The sequence below is a fragment of the Urocitellus parryii genome, chromosome 3, assembly GCF_045843805.1.
Source record: "Urocitellus parryii isolate mUroPar1 chromosome 3, mUroPar1.hap1, whole genome shotgun sequence".
Classification (NCBI taxonomy): Eukaryota; Metazoa; Chordata; class Mammalia; order Rodentia; family Sciuridae; genus Urocitellus; species Urocitellus parryii.
The window spans coordinates 210776808-210794431 of NC_135533.1; the positions used below are offsets into that span (position 1 = coordinate 210776808).

At 52.3% G+C, this 17624-nt stretch overlaps 1 protein-coding gene and 1 long non-coding RNA gene across 3 annotated transcripts; one reads left to right on the forward strand and one right to left on the reverse strand.

Moving 5' to 3' along the window:
• Positions 1-4786: 4786 nt before the first annotated feature.
• Spc24 (SPC24 component of NDC80 kinetochore complex) lies at positions 4787-11652 on the forward strand. 2 transcript variants are annotated; one of them, XM_026399746.1, is made up of 5 exons: positions 4787-4959; positions 9676-9820; positions 9987-10091; positions 10204-10280; positions 11448-11652. In XM_026399746.1, the coding sequence occupies exons 1-5, from the start codon at positions 4800-4802 to the stop codon at positions 11567-11569; spliced, it is 609 nt and encodes a 202-aa protein (XP_026255531.1). In that variant the 5' UTR covers positions 4787-4799; the 3' UTR covers positions 11570-11652. The 2 variants fall into 2 exon arrangements, with proteins under 2 accessions (XP_026255531.1, XP_026255532.1); XM_026399747.2 differs by lacking the exon at positions 10204-10280 and having other exon boundaries at positions 11448-11604.
• LOC113190461 (uncharacterized) lies at positions 9832-15900 on the reverse strand. The gene is made up of 4 exons (XR_003301781.1): positions 15785-15900; positions 13309-13531; positions 11525-11653; positions 9832-10032 (listed from the first exon to the last, which is right to left on the reverse strand). It is a non-coding gene; the product is annotated as an uncharacterized LOC113190461 (long non-coding RNA).
• Between the last annotated feature and the right edge of the window lie 1724 nt (positions 15901-17624).

Genomic DNA, 17624 nt, shown 5'->3' on the forward strand with positions numbered 1-17624 from the left:
GATGCCCAGGGGCCGCTAATCCTGAGCCACATTCATACTTGGCCTTTATAAATTTTTATTTAGAGACAGGTTCTCCCAGAGGCTGGCTTTGAACTCACCTTCCTCTTTCCTATCTCAGCCTCCTGAACTTCTGGGATTACGTGTGTGCACCATGGCGCCTGGTCCCCCAGCTCTTCCTTTTTTTTTGGCACTGGGTAGTGAATCCAGGGGCACTCAACCACTGAGCCATACCCCCAGCCCTTGTTTGTATCTTTAGAGAAAAGTTCGCACTGAGTTACTTAGGGCCTCGCCGAGTTGCTGAGGCCGGCTTTGAACTCACAATCCTCCTGCCTCAGCCTCCCAAACCCCTGGGATTACAGGCATGGGCCAGCCCTTACTCTTTATTGTTTTAAGTACATACCTTTTGTGCACAAGTTGTACATGAAAGTTGTACATAAAAGTGGCTTCTGCAAACCAGTCACCAGTACCAGGAGGAAGTGGAGTGCCCTCGGCTCCCCCGCAGCCCTCCAGCCCCCTCCTCCCAACAGCGATGGGGCTGGAGGTTCCCCTGACTTCTCCACTCCCTTCAGTTTTCCCCTGAGCTGTGCAACCAGGAGGCAGAGAATGGGTGGCTTTCAGAAGTTTTTGGAGGCCCCAAACATTTAATGCAAAGGAGAGCACTTCTGAGTGGAAGGTCCTTGGCTCTTGTCAGTTTCCCAGGACTTTGTGAGCCAAGAAGGGCCTTTAGGAAATGAAGGATTGTTTCTCATGAGGCCGTTGCCAGGACCGTTTATCATCATTTTTGTTTTCTGTCAGCTCTTACTGAAGACCCTGTCCGCCCCACTGAGTTTCTTTGCTTTTTTTTTTTTAGGTTTTTGTTTTTTTTTTTTTTTTTGTGTGTGTGTGTGTGTGTTTCATTTTTGTGGTGCTGCAGATGGAGCCCAGGGCCTCGAGCATGCTGGGCAAGTGCTCTACCATGAGCCGCACCCCCAGGTCATTATATACACACATTTTTTTTTTCCGTACTTGGGATTGAACCCAGGGCACTCCACCCCTGAACCACATCCCTAGCTCTTTATTTTTCATTTTGAGATAGTGTCTTGCTAGGTTGCCCAGGGTGACCTCTAACTTGTGATCCTCCTACCTCAGCTTTCTGAATCACTGGGGATTACAGGTGCATGCCACTGTCCCTGGCTCCAGCCCAGAATATTTTTTTTTTTTTTTTAAAGAGAGAGTGAGAGAGGAGAGAGAGAGAGAGAGAGAGAGAGAGAGAGAGAATTTTTAATATTTATTCTTTAGTTCTCGGCAGACACAACATCTTTGTTGGTATGTGGTGCTGAGGATCGAACCCGGGCCGCACGCACGCCAGGCGAGCGCGCTACCGCTGAGCCACATCCCCAGCCCAGAATATTTTTAAAAAATATTTTTCCCTTAGTTGTTGATAGATGTTTATTTTATTTATTTATATGTGGTGTTGAGAGTGGAACCCAGTGCCTTACACATGCAAGGCAAGTGCGCCACAGTCCCAGCCCCAGAATGTTTTTAATTCTGGTAAAATGTACATGTGATAAAATTGACCATCTTAACCAATTTTTTTTGGGGGGGTGGTTTCCTGGGATCCAACTCGGGGCCTCACCGGTATATACTGCTGAGCTACAGCCTGGCCCCATGAATCTTTTTTTTAGTTGTAGATGCACACAATACCTTTATTTTATATAAAATAAAATATATTTATATATATTTTATATGAATATATTTTATATATTCATTTTTATGTGGTGCTGAGGATCAAACCCAGTGCCTCTCATGTGCTAGGCAAGCGCTCTGCCACTGAGCCCCAGCCCCAGCCCCTTGAACTTTTAAGTGAACAGTTCAGTGGCATGAAGTACACCCACAGGTTGTGCAACCCACCTCCAGAACACCTTTCATCTTGCAAAACTGAAACTCTGTCCCCATTAAACACTCACCCCATTCCCCAGCCGCAGCCTGCGTTCTCCATATCTGTGAATCTGACTGTTTTCAGGGTTGCCTCTAAGTGAGGCCTGCAGGATTTGTCCCTTGGTGTCTGGCTTATGTCCCTCATAAAGCCCTCCGCGTCCCCTGGGCATCCTCACACTTGCCAGGACCGCCTTCCTTCTCAAGGTGGAATCCTCTTCCTTTTATGGATGGACCACGCCGCGCCATCCCCGTCCAGTGATGGGTACTTGGGTTGTGTCTGCCTCTAGGCTCTTGTGAATAATGCTGCTGTGAACTCGTTCTTGCTCATTTCTATCCCAGGCCCTGCTTTTCCATCTTCACGTAACTAAGAGTAGAATTCCTAGGAGGACGATTTGATTTCTAATTTTTTCCTTACTGGGGATTGAACTTGGAGGCACTTAACTACAGAGCCACATCCCCAGCCCTTTTTTACATTTAGAGACAGGGCCTCGCTGAGTTGCTTAAGGCTTCAATAAGATGCTGAGGCTGGCTTTGAACGTGTGATCCTCCTGCCTCAGCCTCCCTAGCCGCTGGAAGGACAGGGATGCGCCACCTCGCCCATCCCTGTTTCTAACTTTTTTTTTTTTTTGAATTTTTAATATTTATTTTTTAGTTATCGGAGGACACAACATCTTTGTTGGTATGTGGTACTGAGGATCGAACCCGGGCCGCACACATGCCAGGCGAGCGCGCTACTGCTTGAGCCACATCCCCAGGCCTGTCTCTAACTTTTTGAAGAATGTTACACTGTTTTGTAGAGTAGCTGCATCATTTCATGTACCTATCAAGAGTGCACAAGAGCGGGCTGGGGCTGGGCTCAGTGGTAGAGCACTTGCCTAGCCTGTGTGAAGCACTGGGTTCGATCCTCAGCACCACATAAAGATAAATACAATAAAGGTATTGTGTCCATCAACAACTAAAAATATTTTTAAAGCGTTCATGAGGGTTTCACTCTCTCCTCATCAGCTGGCTCTTTTTTTTTTTTGGTTTGTTTGTTTTGGATAGTGGCCATCCTAATGACTGTCAGGTGGACCTCACTGCTTTTTTTGGAAGGGAGGTGGGTGGCCTTTTTTGGCAGTATTTCTGTCTGTCAGGCTCTGGTTACACAATCTTGCATGGCTTATCTCCTGGACATCCCGCTCCAGCTGATAAGAGAAGGCTATCTTTAGCCCCGGAGCTTAGAAAGAAAGATTGTGAATTTGCCAAGGACACAGGTAAGCTGCCCAGCCAGAAACTGAACCCAAGATTTGGGTGCGTATGACATTGGGAACTGAACCTAGGGTCACTTTACCACTGAGCCACACAGGGTCTTGCTAACTTGCTGAGGCTGGCCTTGAACTTGCAATCTTCCCGACTCAGCCTCCTGAGTCACTGGGAGTACAGGCATTGCCACAGGGTCTGTTTCCTCTGCCCCCTTCCTCCTCCCTTCCTTCTTTCCTCCTTCCCTCCCTCCCTTCCTTTCCTCCTTCCTTCCCTCCCTCTCTCCCTCCCTTCTGTGATGGAACTCAGCACCTGGTGCATGCTAAGCAAGCCCTCTATGCCTGAGCTACACCTCATGCTGGGGTGATTCCTAACTTGAAATCTAAGGATAGCTTCCAGGGTCTTAGCACTCCCCAAAAGGTGTGTAAGGGCTGAAATGTAGCTTAATGGTAAAGCACTGGTTTTGAATGCACAAGGCCCTGGGTTTAATCCCTAGTACTGCAAAAACAAACAAGCCCAAAGGTGCAGAAAATCCAAAAATGTATGGATGTTGTGTACATGAGTCTCTCTCCTTGCTTTCCTAGGACTTCAAAGGAATCCCAGGAAAGCAGTGTCCCTATCTATATAAGCAATTAAAAAAATATAAGCAGCCCCTCGGCAAGTCCTGTCTCTTGTAAATAAGCTGAGGAGGGAGATGGTGGAACCCGTCAGGACCCTGACAGTTTGCCGAAGGTTCCTCGGTGACTCCTCACTTTGCTCCCTGGCAGCTGGAGCCCAGCTTGGAACTTGCTGCGTGCACGCACTGATTTTTCTCTATTCTATGTTGTAGAAAATACTAACCATGACACCCGCCCCCACAAAGCGATACCTTTACAGTTTGAGGACCACGTCACTGAATTGTGACGTTTGTCTTTCCTCAACTGTAACCCCTCACATAGTGTGAGGTTTGAGAGTATTTTAGGCACTCCACCCACTCAATTCCATGTGTGAGTCTCACTTAACACCTATATATAACACTTTACTGAATACCAGACACAATCCTTATTTTATCCCAACACCAACCCTGAGCTCGGCACTAATTATGGCCCTCCTTTTACTGAGGAGGAAGGTAAGGCACTGAGTGGTTAAGTGACTAGCCCAGGATAACACAGCGCACAGCCACTGCAAAGCTGAATTTGGAACCCAATGAGACTGCAGACTTCATTTTGGTAACAAATTTTTTTATGTTTGTTGTGTGTATCCTATACACACACTGTAAAACGTCGGCTCCATAAGAAGCAGCCCGAAGCTTTGCCCCTGCAACCGCTGCTTGCAAGCAGCAGGCACTGGACCTTGGCCTCCCCGCCAAAAAACCCTTCAAGGTCGCTCAGCAACTTTCCACCCTGCGCAGGCGCGGCAGGCCGACCTCCCGAAGACGTCCCCTTGACGCTCCGATTGGTCATCATCTTTGACTGACAGAAGAGCCAGCGCAAGCGCACCAAGCCAAACCGGAGGCGTCCTCCCACATACCGAGACGCCCCCTCGCTGCACCTATTGGCCATCGCTTTTGACTGACTGAGAAATAAGCCAATGAAACCAAGCCCATCGGGAAGGGGCGTACCCCGCGGGCAGTCAAATTTGCGCGGTTTGGTCCTGGCGTAGTCATGGCTGCCTTCCGCGATATCGAGGAGGTAAGCCAGGGACTGCTGAGCTTGCTGAGCGCTAACCGCGCCGAGGCGCAGCAGCGGCGGCTGCTGGGGCGCCACGAGCAGATATTGGAGCGGCTGCTGGAGACGCAGGACGGCGCCGAACAGCGACTGCAAGGTGAGCAGGAAGGGCCTGCCCTTGTCACCGCAGTTAACCTTGCCAGAGTTTTTTGTTTGTTTGCTTGCTTGCTTATTTGTTTGTTTGTTTTAGTTGTAGATGGACAAATAGCTTTATTTTGTTTATTTATTTTTATGTGGTGCTGAGGATCGAACCCAGGGCCCCACACGTACTAGGCGAGCACTCTACCACTTGCTTTCTTTTTTAAGGCTACTAAGTTTTCTTTGGTCTGGTAAAATTAAAACCCTAACATAAGAGAAGGGCACAGTGGTGCATGCCTGTAATCCCAGCGGCTCGGGAGGCTGAGGCAGGAGGATCATGAGTTCAAAGCCAGCCTCAGCAAAAGTGAGGCCCTAAGCAACGCAGTGAGATCCCGTCTCTAAATAAAATATAAAATAGGGCTGGGGATGTGGCTCAGTGGTTGAGTGCCCCTGAGTTCAATCCTCAGTAAACTGCACCCCTCCACCCCCACCAAAAAAAAAAAAATACATAAGATTTGCCATTTTAGCTTTGTGTGTGTGTATGTGTGTGTGTTTTTTGCTGGGATGGGGTCCAGACATTGAGCCTGCTGCTCTCACTGAACAACCTCCCAAAGTTCACTTTAGTCATTTTTAAGCACTAGGTTCAGCAGAATTAAGTACATTCGCACTGCTGGGTGACCACCGTGCATATCTAGAATTTTCATCCTCCCAAACTGGAGCCCTGTCTCTATTAACACTAACACCCCTCCTCACTTCCCCAGCCCCTGGCACCCATCACTCCACTTTATCTCAATGAACATGGCAGTGATGGTAAGTGAGCTCACATAGCGACTGCCCTCTGGTCACTGGCTTATTCCACTTAGCGTAATGTCCTAAAAGTTTGTCCACGCTGCAGCCTGTGACAAGATTTCCTTCCTTTTGTAGGGGATCATAGTCCACTGTATGGATGCCCGCACTGTGTTTATCCATGGTCTGTCAGTGGACACTGGCTATTTTGAATAATGCTGTTACTATGATCACGAGTGTGCGTGTATCTCTTCAAGATTGTTTTCAACTCTTTTTTTTTGCGGGGGGGGGGGGGTACCAGAGATTGAACTCAGGGGCACTCGACCACTGAGTCACATCCCCAGCCCTATTTTGTGTCTTATTTAGAGACAGGGTCTCACTGAGTTGCTTGGCGCCTCGCCATTGCTGAGGCTGGCTTCAAACTCATGATTCTTCTGTCTCAGCCTCCTGAGCCACTGGGATTACAGGCGTGGGCCCCTGCACCCGGCCCCCTCCCTCCTCTTTACTTTCCCCTGCACTGATAGTTTGGGGATTGAAGGGACTGAGATTATTCCACGGAACCTGGGCTTTGAGGCACACAGACCCAGTGCACATTCGGTGAGGAGCTGCATGCTTAGTGGGCAAGTCTCTGCTTCCCTGATGGAGAGATGGGTTTAACCACCCGCCTTGGGACTGGGTCGTAGCTCAGTGGTGGAGTGTTGAGCATGTGTGTGGCCCTGGGTTCCATCTCCAGCACCAGACAAAATAAAAATAAAAAGTACCCTCTGCAGAGGACTTTTGATAATGCTTGGACAAAGAACTCTTGGGTCATCCCATGGCACTTGGTCAACATGCCAGCAAACAGCGCTGCCTTATGGACACCCACAGCGCGAGATCAACCCGGGGAAGAAGCAAGGAGGGATGTTGAGTTTTGAGTGGGAGGGTGGTGAAGGGTGGGAAGCCTGTCTGCCAGCCAGCCCTCGCCATCAGGACAGGAAATCGGTAGGCACCATCCCCCACAGACATGGGGAGAAATGGCCACATAAGGGAATTAAATGTGGATGTCCATGCCAGGGAGAACCCCTGGGAGTTCACAGTGGCTGCTGGAGGGTCGGAGTGCTGCAGGAGTGTGTGTGTGTGTGTGTGTGTGTGTGTGTGTGTGTGTTTAGGTTGTCAAAAATACATCTAATACTTTTTTCTTTCTTTTTGGTACCAGGGATTGAACCCAGGGGTGCTCCACCACTGAGCCACATTCCCAGCTCTTTTTATTTTGAGACAGGGTCTTGCTCAGTTCTGTGGGGCCTCGCTCAGTTGCTGAGGCTGGCTTCAAACTTGCAATCGACACCCCAGCCTCTGGGATAACAGGGGTGCTCCCCCCACACCTGGCCACACGAAATACTTTGATGGAACATTAACATCAGTTTTTGAGAACTTAAATGCAGGCCCTTTTGGAAGCATTTTAACCTGTGTCTTCCACAGGTTGGCAGATTGCTGTGTTCTGGAGGAAACACAGTAGCCTTCTTAAGATGCTTTTGATTTTTCTCAGTATTCTGTTCAACATGTGTTTATTCCGGGTAGTGTCTGGAGATATATGGGGAATAAAAGATGTGGTTTCTGATTCAAGGAAGAAAACAAGGGATAAATCATTCAGCGTGTGGGGCAGCCCACCTGCAGAGAGACTCTTTTCCAGGGAACCTTATTTTTGTGTTTATTTTCTTGTACTGAGGATTGAATCCACTGCTCTAACTCTGAGCCCCATCCCCAGCCCTTTTCATTTTTTGTTTTGAGTCAGGGTCTTGCTGAATTGCAAAGACTGGCCTTGAACTTGGATCCTCCTGCATCGGCCTCCCAAGTGGCTGAGTACCTGGGGTTACAGGCCCCTTGCTACCCTGCCCAGCTTCCCAGGGGATCTCGAAGGCTGGATGTGCCTGGAGGCAGGGGCACAGGGACATCCTGGAGCACAGGAGAAGGGAGCCCGGGCAGTGGAAACTGTGGCACCTTTGAAGAAGGAAGGGTGGGGAGGACAGCAGGTGGCAGGGTGAGAAGCTGGCGAGGGTCCTGGGAAGCCAGCACGGCAGTGCCTGCCTGAAGCCCCAGCTACTCCGCAGGTGGAGGCAGGAAAAATAGCTGGAGCCCAGAAGTTCTAGGACAGCATGGACACCACGGTGAGGCCCGAAGTCGGAACCAAAAAGAAAAAGAAAGAAAAAGACTCTCAGGTGACTGTCGCAATGGGCAAAGGGCGACTTAGGCATAAAGAATGTCCACGGACTTCTGCCCTTTTCAATGCTTTATTCACTCAAATCACTCAATACAATTCCACTCTATAGGTTCTTAATCAAGAAAATGACAATCCTTAATGCTAGGCACTGCAGTAGACAGAATCAGTTTACCGCAAACAATTCCAGATTAATTCTAAGCACTGCAAATACACTTGACAGACATTCCCTCTGCATGCTAAAAGCTAAGTGTCAGATCAAAAGTCTCAAGCCTTAGGCTTTAAGTCCAGCAGATGCACACTCACTCACACCGCCCTGATCAGGTCAGGACCCAAGGCAGGACTCTCCTAGGGTGGAGCTGACAGCCAGTTGAGGATAGGGTCCTAGGGAGAAGAAGTGGCTCTCACCATCAAGATGTGGCTGTAGAGTTTGAGAACAGTGAAGGAGATGCTGAGGATCAGGCAAAAGATGAGAAGAGTTGGGATGTCAGTCCAGGTCCTCATCAGGCTCTCAGCGCGAGGGCATCAGGGTCGGCTGGCTGAATGTCTGTTCATTTGCTTTTTTGTACTAAAATTTGGGGCTTCTGACCACCCTTTGAATCCCTACCAGCTCCCACGGGATTTCTCAGTGACATCATTTGCCCTGGGGTTACAGCATCTGGTCTGGTGGTCCCCACCCTGATTTTCTTGCCTCTCTCCCTTATCAGGGCAAGGACAACGTGACAGAAACTTCACTCTGAGCTCATCAGGGGGGGAGAAATGACTTGTTTGTACTGGGGGGCTCTGTAGGCTGCCTGGTGTAGGCTGCCTGCCAGGTTTCAAACTGGAGTTTTAAAATGGAGTTATTTAGGCTCAGGGCTAAGGCCATCCTTACAGTGCCTCTGAGCCTTACCCTGGAGACATGGAGCCTTCTCTGAGCAGGGCACAACTTTGCATCCTCTAATGCAGCCACTCAAGGCCCATAGGGAAATAAATTAGCATATTGACTCAGGGAGAAGTCAAAGCAGGGGGACAGTTAGGAACTGTTGGGTGGCCCTGGAGGGACAGTGGACTCTCACAAGGAAGGAAGAGAATCAGAGCCAGACAGGAGCTGCCAGGCTTGGATGGTGACTAGGAAGTGGAAACTGAGTCCCGGGGTTCTAGGCTTCCTGATACGACTTGTTTTTGTTGTAAATTATGATTAGAGGCTGGGGTGCACCTTGATGGTAGAGCCGGGGCCTAACATGAGGCTCCAGTTCATCCCCAGTACCACCCAAACCACACAGTTGCGATGGCGCACACCTGTAATCCCAGCCGCTCCCAAAGCTGAGACTGGAGGATTGTGGGTTTGAACCCAGTTTGGGCCACATGGAAAGACGCTTTCTCAAAAAAAAAATAATAAAATAAAAGATGAGGTGTTACAGGAAGGACCAGAGCCAGACATGGTGGCTGACATCTGTATTCCCAGTACCCTAGGAGGCGAGGCAAGAGGATCACAAGCCAAGCCCACCCTGGGCAGCTTAGAGAGACACTGTCTCAAAATAAAAGGGGCTTGGGGCTGCCCCTGGTTCAATCTTCAGTACCACCAAAAAAAAAAAAGGAGAGAGAAGGGTCAGATCCCATATTTACAGTTTTTGGTGTATTTAAATGTGTGGTGGCAAAAATGTGCAAGTTCTGACGGCAACTCTGGAAATGGACTTGCGATCTGAAGTGGCGATGCAGCTTGCAGTGGGGGGTGGGAGGACAGACCCCAAGGAGCCTTCTCTCCCTCTGCAGAGACACTGGCTGCAGAAGAGGAGGTGGCCCAAAGCCTTCTTCACTCAAAGGAGCGCAGCTGCCAGGGGAACGCGGAGCTCCAGCAGCTGGAGGCCGAGCTCCAGAGGGCGGCTGAGGACGATGCCCATCTGCAGGCCAGCCTCCTATATCCTTGACCGTGTCCATCGTCCTCCCTAGAAATCCCTTGCATGGGGCTGGGGTGTGGCCCCGGGGCGGGCACTGGCCTAGCAAGCCCTGGGATCCTGGTGCCTGGGCCCGACGCGCAGCGCGATGGTCTCCTGCTAAGCCGGGTCCTTAACGACCTGCCGCACTCAGCTAAACGGAGAGCTGCAGGAGCTCAGGGAGCTGGAGGCCGATCTGGAAAGACAGGAGAGAGACGTTGACGAGGACACGACTGTCGTCATCCCTTCTGCCGTGTAGGTTCCAGGAACGCGTGCTGGGGCTCGGCCTGCAGCCCGTCCTGCAGCTGCAGGTTCAAGTTGATGCAGGGGTAACTTTCTTCTCCCCCCCACCCCGGCCCTTGTCTAGGTATGTGGCTCAACTTTATCACCGAATGAGTAAAATAGAGTGGGATTACGAGAGCGAGCCAGGAGTGATCAAAGGCAGTATCCTTTTTTTTTTTTTGGAGAAACTGGTGGGAATATGAAGGGGTGCAGCCGCTCCGGAACACGGTGTGTGGGATCCTCAAAAACGAGAAATAGAATCACTCTAGGACCCAGCAGTCCTGCCACTGGGAATAGACACAAAAGAAGGGAGGGCAGCAGGGTGTGGCAGCCTCGGAGTCCCGATCACTTTACATTTATTTATTATTTATTTAAAAAAATTTTAAGTTGTTGTTGGACCTTTATTTATTTATTAACTTATATGTGGCGTGGAGAATAGAACTCAGTGCCTCACCCATGCTTGGCAAGCACTCTACCACCGAGCCTTCCCTGAATTGCCCAGGTTGGCCTCTAACTCCTGGACTCAAGGGACCCTCCTGCCTCTGCCTCCCAACAGCAGGGACCAAAACCAGGCACAGGTCACCATGCCCTACTAAAGAAGTGTTCTGTTTTTTTTTTTTTTCCCCCTTTCCTGTGGTACTAGGGATGGAACCCAGGGCCTGGCTCATGGGAGACAAGCACTCTACCCCTGAGTCATGCCCCAGACCCTTACTTTTTTTGGTACCAGGGACTGAACCCAGCGTGAACATAGAGGTGCTTCACCACTGGGCCACATCCCCAGCCAGTTTTGAGACAGGGCCTGGCTGAACTGCTGAAGCTATCTTTGAACTTGCAATCCTCCTGCCTCAGCCTCCCAGTCTGCCGGTATTACAGGCATGCTCCACCACACGCAGCCGTACTTCACACTTTTTAAGAAGATAGCATCTTAATATTTTCTTCATGAAAATGTATTTTAGTCTCTAAATATCTTTTTGTAAGGGGTGCTGGGAATTGAACTCATAATCTTAAACTACAATTGAGCTACGTCCCAGCCCCTCTAAATATCTTTTTTGTTTTGGTGGTATTGTTTTGGGGTTTGTTTTTCCACTGTGTTAAACTTTTTTTTTTTTTTTTAAAGGCTAGCCAAGCCAGGTAATCCCAGTTACTTTGGAGGCTGAGGCAAGACATTCACAAGTTCGAGGCCAGCCTCGACAAGTTAGCAAGACAAGACCCTTTCTCAAAAGTAAAAAAAAAAAATCGATTAAATGTTAAAATGGCAGTCCCCTCCCCACCCCCAGGTTGTGGAAGGGCCAGGTGTGTGAGGGGTTTTCCTTGCATTGGAACCTTCAGTCCATTACGGCCCCAGTGTGGCCCAGCCCATCCGCCTGGACAGCACCCAGCTCTCCCAGAAATTCATCAGTGACTACCTCTGGAGCCTGGTAGACACCGAGTGGCAGCCAGGAGCCTCGTGACCTGCAGAATCGGCCTTGGCGGGTGGTGGGTAGCTCCGTGGTGATCAGTTTAAATATCTGTATATATTCTGCTGTCGAGTACAACTAAGTAGAACAAATAAAAAAAGAAAAGAAAAGTTTGTATATAAAAGGAGTTTTTATTATCCTTTTGTTGTTGTTGTTGTTAGTGGGGATTGAACCCAAGGCCGCCTAACTGCTGAGGCTGGCTTTGAACTTAGTAGGAGCCTCCTGCCTCAGCCTCCTGAGCAGCTGGACTCCAGGCCTGGGACACTGTGCCTGGCTGCAATGTTTCTTTTTCTCCCCGATTTCGCGGTGGGATCTTGGCCTGACCTGCGCTACACAGCTGTAGGGCCCTGACTTAACCTCCCCTTACAGTGACACTGTAGCCTGGGACCACAGTCTGTGCACTTCTCTTCCCCTGATGCTGCAGATGGAACCAGGCCTCCTGTGTGCAGGCCAGGGCTCTCCCTCCACTGGGAGGCACCCCAGGTCCTTGGACGTGACGTGAAAGGAGAGCAGAGCCCTGTCCACACCAGCAGCCAACCTCAAGCAAGGTTTGGGAGCAGATGTGGCTCTCCCTCCTCAGCCCCAGTGACGGGGACAGGTTAGGCTGTCAGGGCTGTCCTGGGCGATGTGGGACATTTAGCGCCTTCCTTGCCCCCGCCCACTGAATACCAGTAGCTCCTGCTCTATCATGACAACAGGACATGTCTCAGCCATTGTGGGTGTCCCGGGGAGAAGTGACACACAAGGCCAGTCTGCAAGTCTGGCATCAGCCCCTTGGCCTTTGGCTGAGGAGCTTCTGTCACGTTGGTGGTCATTGCCAACATGGGGCAGGATGCTCGCCCCAGATGGTTCGCCCACAGAACCACAGGAGCCCTGCATGGCGCAGCCCCAGCCCCTAGCTGAGTCCAGGGGTGGAGAAGAGGCGTGTTTCCCTCTGGTCTTGCAAACAGACTGGCAGGCTGCAGGGCACAGATAAGGGCACAAGGAGCTTTTATCTTTGGTCCAGGCCCAGGCTCTAAGTGCCCTCCTCCCCCAGCATCGGCTCTCCCTCCTGAAGGAGAAGCCTGGCTTTATTCTGGGAGGGGGCCGAGGGGGTGTCCCCTGCTGGCCACTCATCCCCAGCATCCTGGACCTGTTTCCCCAAGGAGAAGACAGTCCCTTCAGGGAGGCTGCGCCCAAGCTCAGAGGGACCATGTGCCCCTCACCCTGCTCCCTGGCTTCTCTGCCACCTTGGCCAACCCAAGCACTGACCTACAGAGGGAGCGAGTGGGTGAGGAACGTGGCCGAGTGGGGCCCGGCAGGCGGGTGCAGGGAGGTGCCTGATTTCACAGGGATGGGGAGGCCCCTGCTCTCCCCATGCCTGGGCCCTGACTCACTGCCCAGCGCTGGCCCCGTGCCCAGGACAGCGTTGGCCTGCAGCCTCCAGCCCGAGCCCCACCCCCACCCTGGTGGTTCTCAGAGCCGTCCCATGGTCACTAGCTTGTTCTCAACTCAAGAGGCTCCCGAAGTACTGGGCCCAGACCTGCTGAGGTAGGAATGAAATTCAAGTCCCCACAACCAGGGAATGAGGAATCGGGTCACCTGCAAGATGGGGACTTGGCCCCAGCACCATCCAAGACACCTTTATAGATGTGAAAACTGAGGCACGGACGGTCTGGGGGCTGGCCTTAAGTCACAGGAGTGACACCCTGGATTCTGAACCACACTGCTGGGACCCCAGGGTCAGCTCTCACTTCTAGCCTGAGATCAGACTTGAGCTGAGGAATCATCTCCGCTTCCCAGGTGGGACCCTGGCCTGTGAGGGGTCTGTCCTCAATGCAGAGCACTCAGGAGGGCCCACGGCCACACATGCTGGAGCCCCAAAGGGGACAAATCAGGCTGACGTTGCAGTGCCCTGCTGTCCTGTTGCAGGCGTGGTGTCACTAGGTGGCCTGGCTTGACATCAGTGTTTCTTCCCTGGAAAACAGAACCACAATTGTATCAGGTCTGCGGGCCAAGCCCTCGCACTGGCCCCGAGATCAGCTTGGTGGCCCCAGCTGGGCGTCTCCTGATGCCCTCCCAGGTTTTGCAGGGTGCTAGGCCCCTGAGCAAGGGCAGCGCAGGGGTGGCCATGTCCTTTTCTTGAGCCCTCCTGTGGCCTGGCATCTGGTGTCCCTTACAGTGAACCCACCCTGCAGAACTAGGTAAGGCAGGTCAAGGTTGTTCTCCATCTACAGACAGGAAACGGGCGGGGCATCCAAGTCCAGAGGCCGGACTCCAGCGCAGGTGGTCGAACACAAAGCCACCATCCTCCTGCTGCCCTCGACAAGCTGAGAGAAGCCGAGAGGACTGGCGGTGGGTTGTGGGCATGACTGGGTCTGGGACTGGAGCCTCCAGTTGACTGGCCTCCTCCTGTGGCCTACACTGGTCACTCTCAGCGCTCCTGGTGGCCTCTCCTGTTCACTCAGAAGTGTCGGCTCGCTGCCCAGGTCTCACCAGCCCTCCCGCAGGAGCACACCTAGTAAAGGCCGCGCGAGGTCCCGCCAGGGCCATGGGCCTGGCCGCGTGTTTTCTGGCAGTGAAGGAACCCTAGACAAAGCCATTAATCTCAGGTTTTGCAGGCAGGTGACAGAACTGGGGTTTGAATCCAAGTCCTCTGAGTCCAGAGCATGTCCTGCTAATTCCGACCATGAATGAGATCATTTCAGTTGGTGATAAATGAACTAAAGAAAATAAAACGCTGTGGGAGGGAGAACTCTGTAGGGGGCCCCAGGATGGAAGGTCACTGGGCCCAGATCTAAGTCCTCAGGGAACAAAGGCGTAGAGACAAACTCCCAGGCAGGGGGACAGAAAGCTCAAGGTGCAACAAGGAAGCTGGCCTGGAGAGGACCTTGATCACACTGGGCCTGCAGTCCACAGTGGAATGTGGGAAGAATTTTCAAATTCCCATAGTGATCCAAGGGAACCTGCCTGCCATTGACCACTCCCCTTGGTGTGTGTGTGTGTGTGTGTGTGTGTGTGTGTGTGTGTGGTGGTGGTGGTGGTGGATGAAACGCAAGGACTTGTGCATGCTAGGCAAGGGCTCTACCACTGAGCTCTTGACATAAGTCACAGTGCAGCGGCCTGGGCCATCTTGGTGACTGATCTCACTATTTACCCCCAAATCTCCCTCCACGTCCCTCAAGTCCCATCCCAGAGGCACCCAGGCTTCAGGGAGAAGCAGGATTCAGCCAGAAGGGACACCCCCACTCCCAGAGCAGGAATTAGCACAGAAATGGGAGCTGCCAGGAGGGGAGCTGGACGAAACCCAGGAGGCCTGAGAGTGCCGCCCTGCTCAGTGGGGGGACACGAACTGGGCCATGTCACACACAGAACCTCAGCTGCTTTCTTATCCCCTTCATGACGGAAAATCACTGCCTGCAAGTGGGGGCGGGGTGGGGCGCAGCCAGCTGGGGTCAGGGCAGCACCCCGCCCGCCTCCACCCTCAGCCCTGTGTGCAGCCCCGTGGGCTCCAGGCTGACTCACCGCAGCCAGCTGTGGTTTGGGACGCCTTGGGTTGGAAGGGACGTCAGCCCAGGGGGCAGGAGCGGGCAGCGGGGTTGCCAGTCAGGAGTCAGACTGGGGAAGCTGCTTCCTCCCACTACCCATCCTGTCCTGTCCTGGCCAGACCTGGGAGCTTCCAAGTGGGACCACAGAGACCCTGACCGCTCACGCCATCCGAGTGTGCGCGCATGCGCACACAGCCCCTAACCCTGCAGACCCCGGGGACCAGCCGGCGGCGGACACCTTTCCCTAGGGCCCCTTCTAACCCAGAGAACTGCAGGCAGAGAGCATCAAACCCGGCCACAGGGACCTCATGCCTCCTCCCTCCCTTTAAAATGGGCAGCTGTCACTGTCCCTCCCTCAGGGAACCATCATGAGAAGCAGAATTAGCCCCTGAGAAGCTCTGCTCTTTTTGTCTAATTTTATTTATTTTTTGCGGTGCTGGGGATGCAACCCAGGGGCTAAGCAAGCACCACCGAGCCACGCCCCCAGCCCCCCAAGATTTTCAGTAACTTTTTCCGCAGTAAGCAGCCCGGGCCAGACGTCAGGAATGTCCATCCCCTCTGGCCTCTTCGGGCCACCCTGCCCACCCCCCAGCCCTGCTCCCAGCCTCCCTGCCCAGCCAGGGCCACCGTGTCCTCACCCCCACCAAGCGCCCTCGCCCCCTCCCGGGCCTCCTCATTGTACTTGGAGCCACCCCGGCTCGTTGATCCTGTTTGCCACACGGTTGAGCATCGATTCATTCAATCAAGCAATTATCGAACGCCCTGTGCAGGCCCCGGACGCGGCCCGTGTGGGCTGCTCGGTTTTCTCTCCCGGAGGCGATTTGGAGCGTTTCCAAAACAAAAGGCGGAAGGAAGGAAGGAAGTGCCACCCGGTGGACACCGAAAAGATAGCAGGCCCCGTGCCTGTCTCCGGCCACTGCAGGGCCCCCACCCCCTCGCCGAGGCCCGGCCACCGGGATTAGCATCGAGCTGGGTTCTGAAGGGGAAACTGAGGCTCTAGGGTGCCCAAGGACACCCAGAGAATCAGAGCAAGGCCAGGATGTTATCCGAGGTCGCTGGCCGGGTGTGTCCCCCCTTGGTTTCCCAGGCTCCTTTACCAAGTGGCTCCCGTTGGGCTCAGCCAGTGGGGAGGCGCTGGTAGGGGACCAGGAGGCAGGGATGGGCTGTGGTCTGTCCCCTGTCACTGCCAGGACAACATTTGCAGAGATCTTTTGTCTGGTTCCCAGCAGCTCTGGGTCTCCAATATTACCCTCTGCGGCACCCTCCACCCTTCCAGAAGCTTCTGCGGTTGTTCATTTCCAGTTTGCCTCACTGCCCACCCCTCCAAATTTGGTCTTTTAAAAGGTACTGTGGCACACTCCTAGAACCCCGGCGACTCAGGAGGTGAGGCAGGAAGATCACAAGTTTGAGGCCAGCCTCAGCAATTTAGCAAGGTCCTAAGCAACTTAGTGAGACCCTGTTTCAAAATAAAAAGTTAAACAAAAAGGGCTGGGAATGTGGTTTCGTGGTTAAGTGTCTCTGCATTCAATCCCCAGTACTAAATTGTTTTAAATTAATTTTTAAGACAGGGTCTTACTAAATTGCTAGGCTGGTCTCCCATGTGCTGTTCTCCTGCCTCAGTCTCCTGAGTCACTGGGATTCTGCGTGTGCGCCACTCTGACCAGCTAGAAGTATATTACTTCTAATAATCCACAACATAAAATCTGCCCCCAGAACCCTTTGGAATGCACCGTCCATGGCGTTAGGAGCGTCTCCATTGTTGTGCATCATGTCCATCTCCAAAACTTTTCCATCTGCCCACACTGAAACCGTCCCCAGTAAGCACTCAGGCCCCATCCCCTCCCCAGCGGCTGGCTCCCAACATCCTACTTCCTGTCTTCAAGATCTGACCACTGCGCGACCTCCTGTGTGGGGAATGATATTATTCATCTCATCCTCTCTTTTTATTTTTAATTTTTTTGATACTGGAGATTGAACCCAGGGGTGCTCTACCACTTAGCGACAACTCTGGGCTTTCTTATTTTTTATTCTGAGACAGGGTCTAGCTAAGTTGCCCAGGCTGGCCCAGACTTGTGATCCTCCTGCATCAGCCTCTCCAGTTGCTGGGATGCCTGGTGTGGGCCACCGCTCCTGGCAGGATTTGCCCTTTTGTGCCTGGCTTACTTCACTGAGCATAATGTCCTGGAGGGCCAGCCCTACGGAGGATGCCAGGAATCCCTTCCTTTCAAAGGCGGAGTCACTCTTCCTTGTGTGGAGGGACCACAGCTTGTCCCTCCTGGACACGTGGGTCACTTCCCACCTTTGGGCTAGGAATGGTGTTTCTGGGCCAATGTCTGTTCAAGATTCTCCTTTCAAGTCTTTGTGTCTGTACCCCAAAGTGGGATTTCTGGATCCTATGGTAACTGGAGGATTTTGGGGGGAGGGGAATCATCATACTGCTTTCCACAGTGGCTGCACCCCTTCAGTTTACCAGCCAAGCTCCAGGGTTCCGATTTCTCCACATCCTTGCCGACGTTGGTTAT

What these genes read in the sequence shown, in the direction of transcription:
- Spc24 (XM_026399746.1), top strand. Translation starts at nt 4,800, where the DNA reads ATGGCTGCCTTCCGCGATATCGAGGAGGTAAGCCAGGGACTGCTGAGC. An exon ending in CATCTGCAGGCCAGCCTCCT is followed by an intron (nt 9,821 to 9,986) that starts ATATCCTTGACC and finishes GACCTGCCGCAC; the next exon opens with TCAGCTAAACGGAGAGCTGC. An exon ending in GCCAGGAGTGATCAAAGGCA is followed by an intron (nt 10,281 to 11,447) that starts GTATCCTTTTTT and finishes TGGAACCTTCAG; the next exon opens with TCCATTACGGCCCCAGTGTG.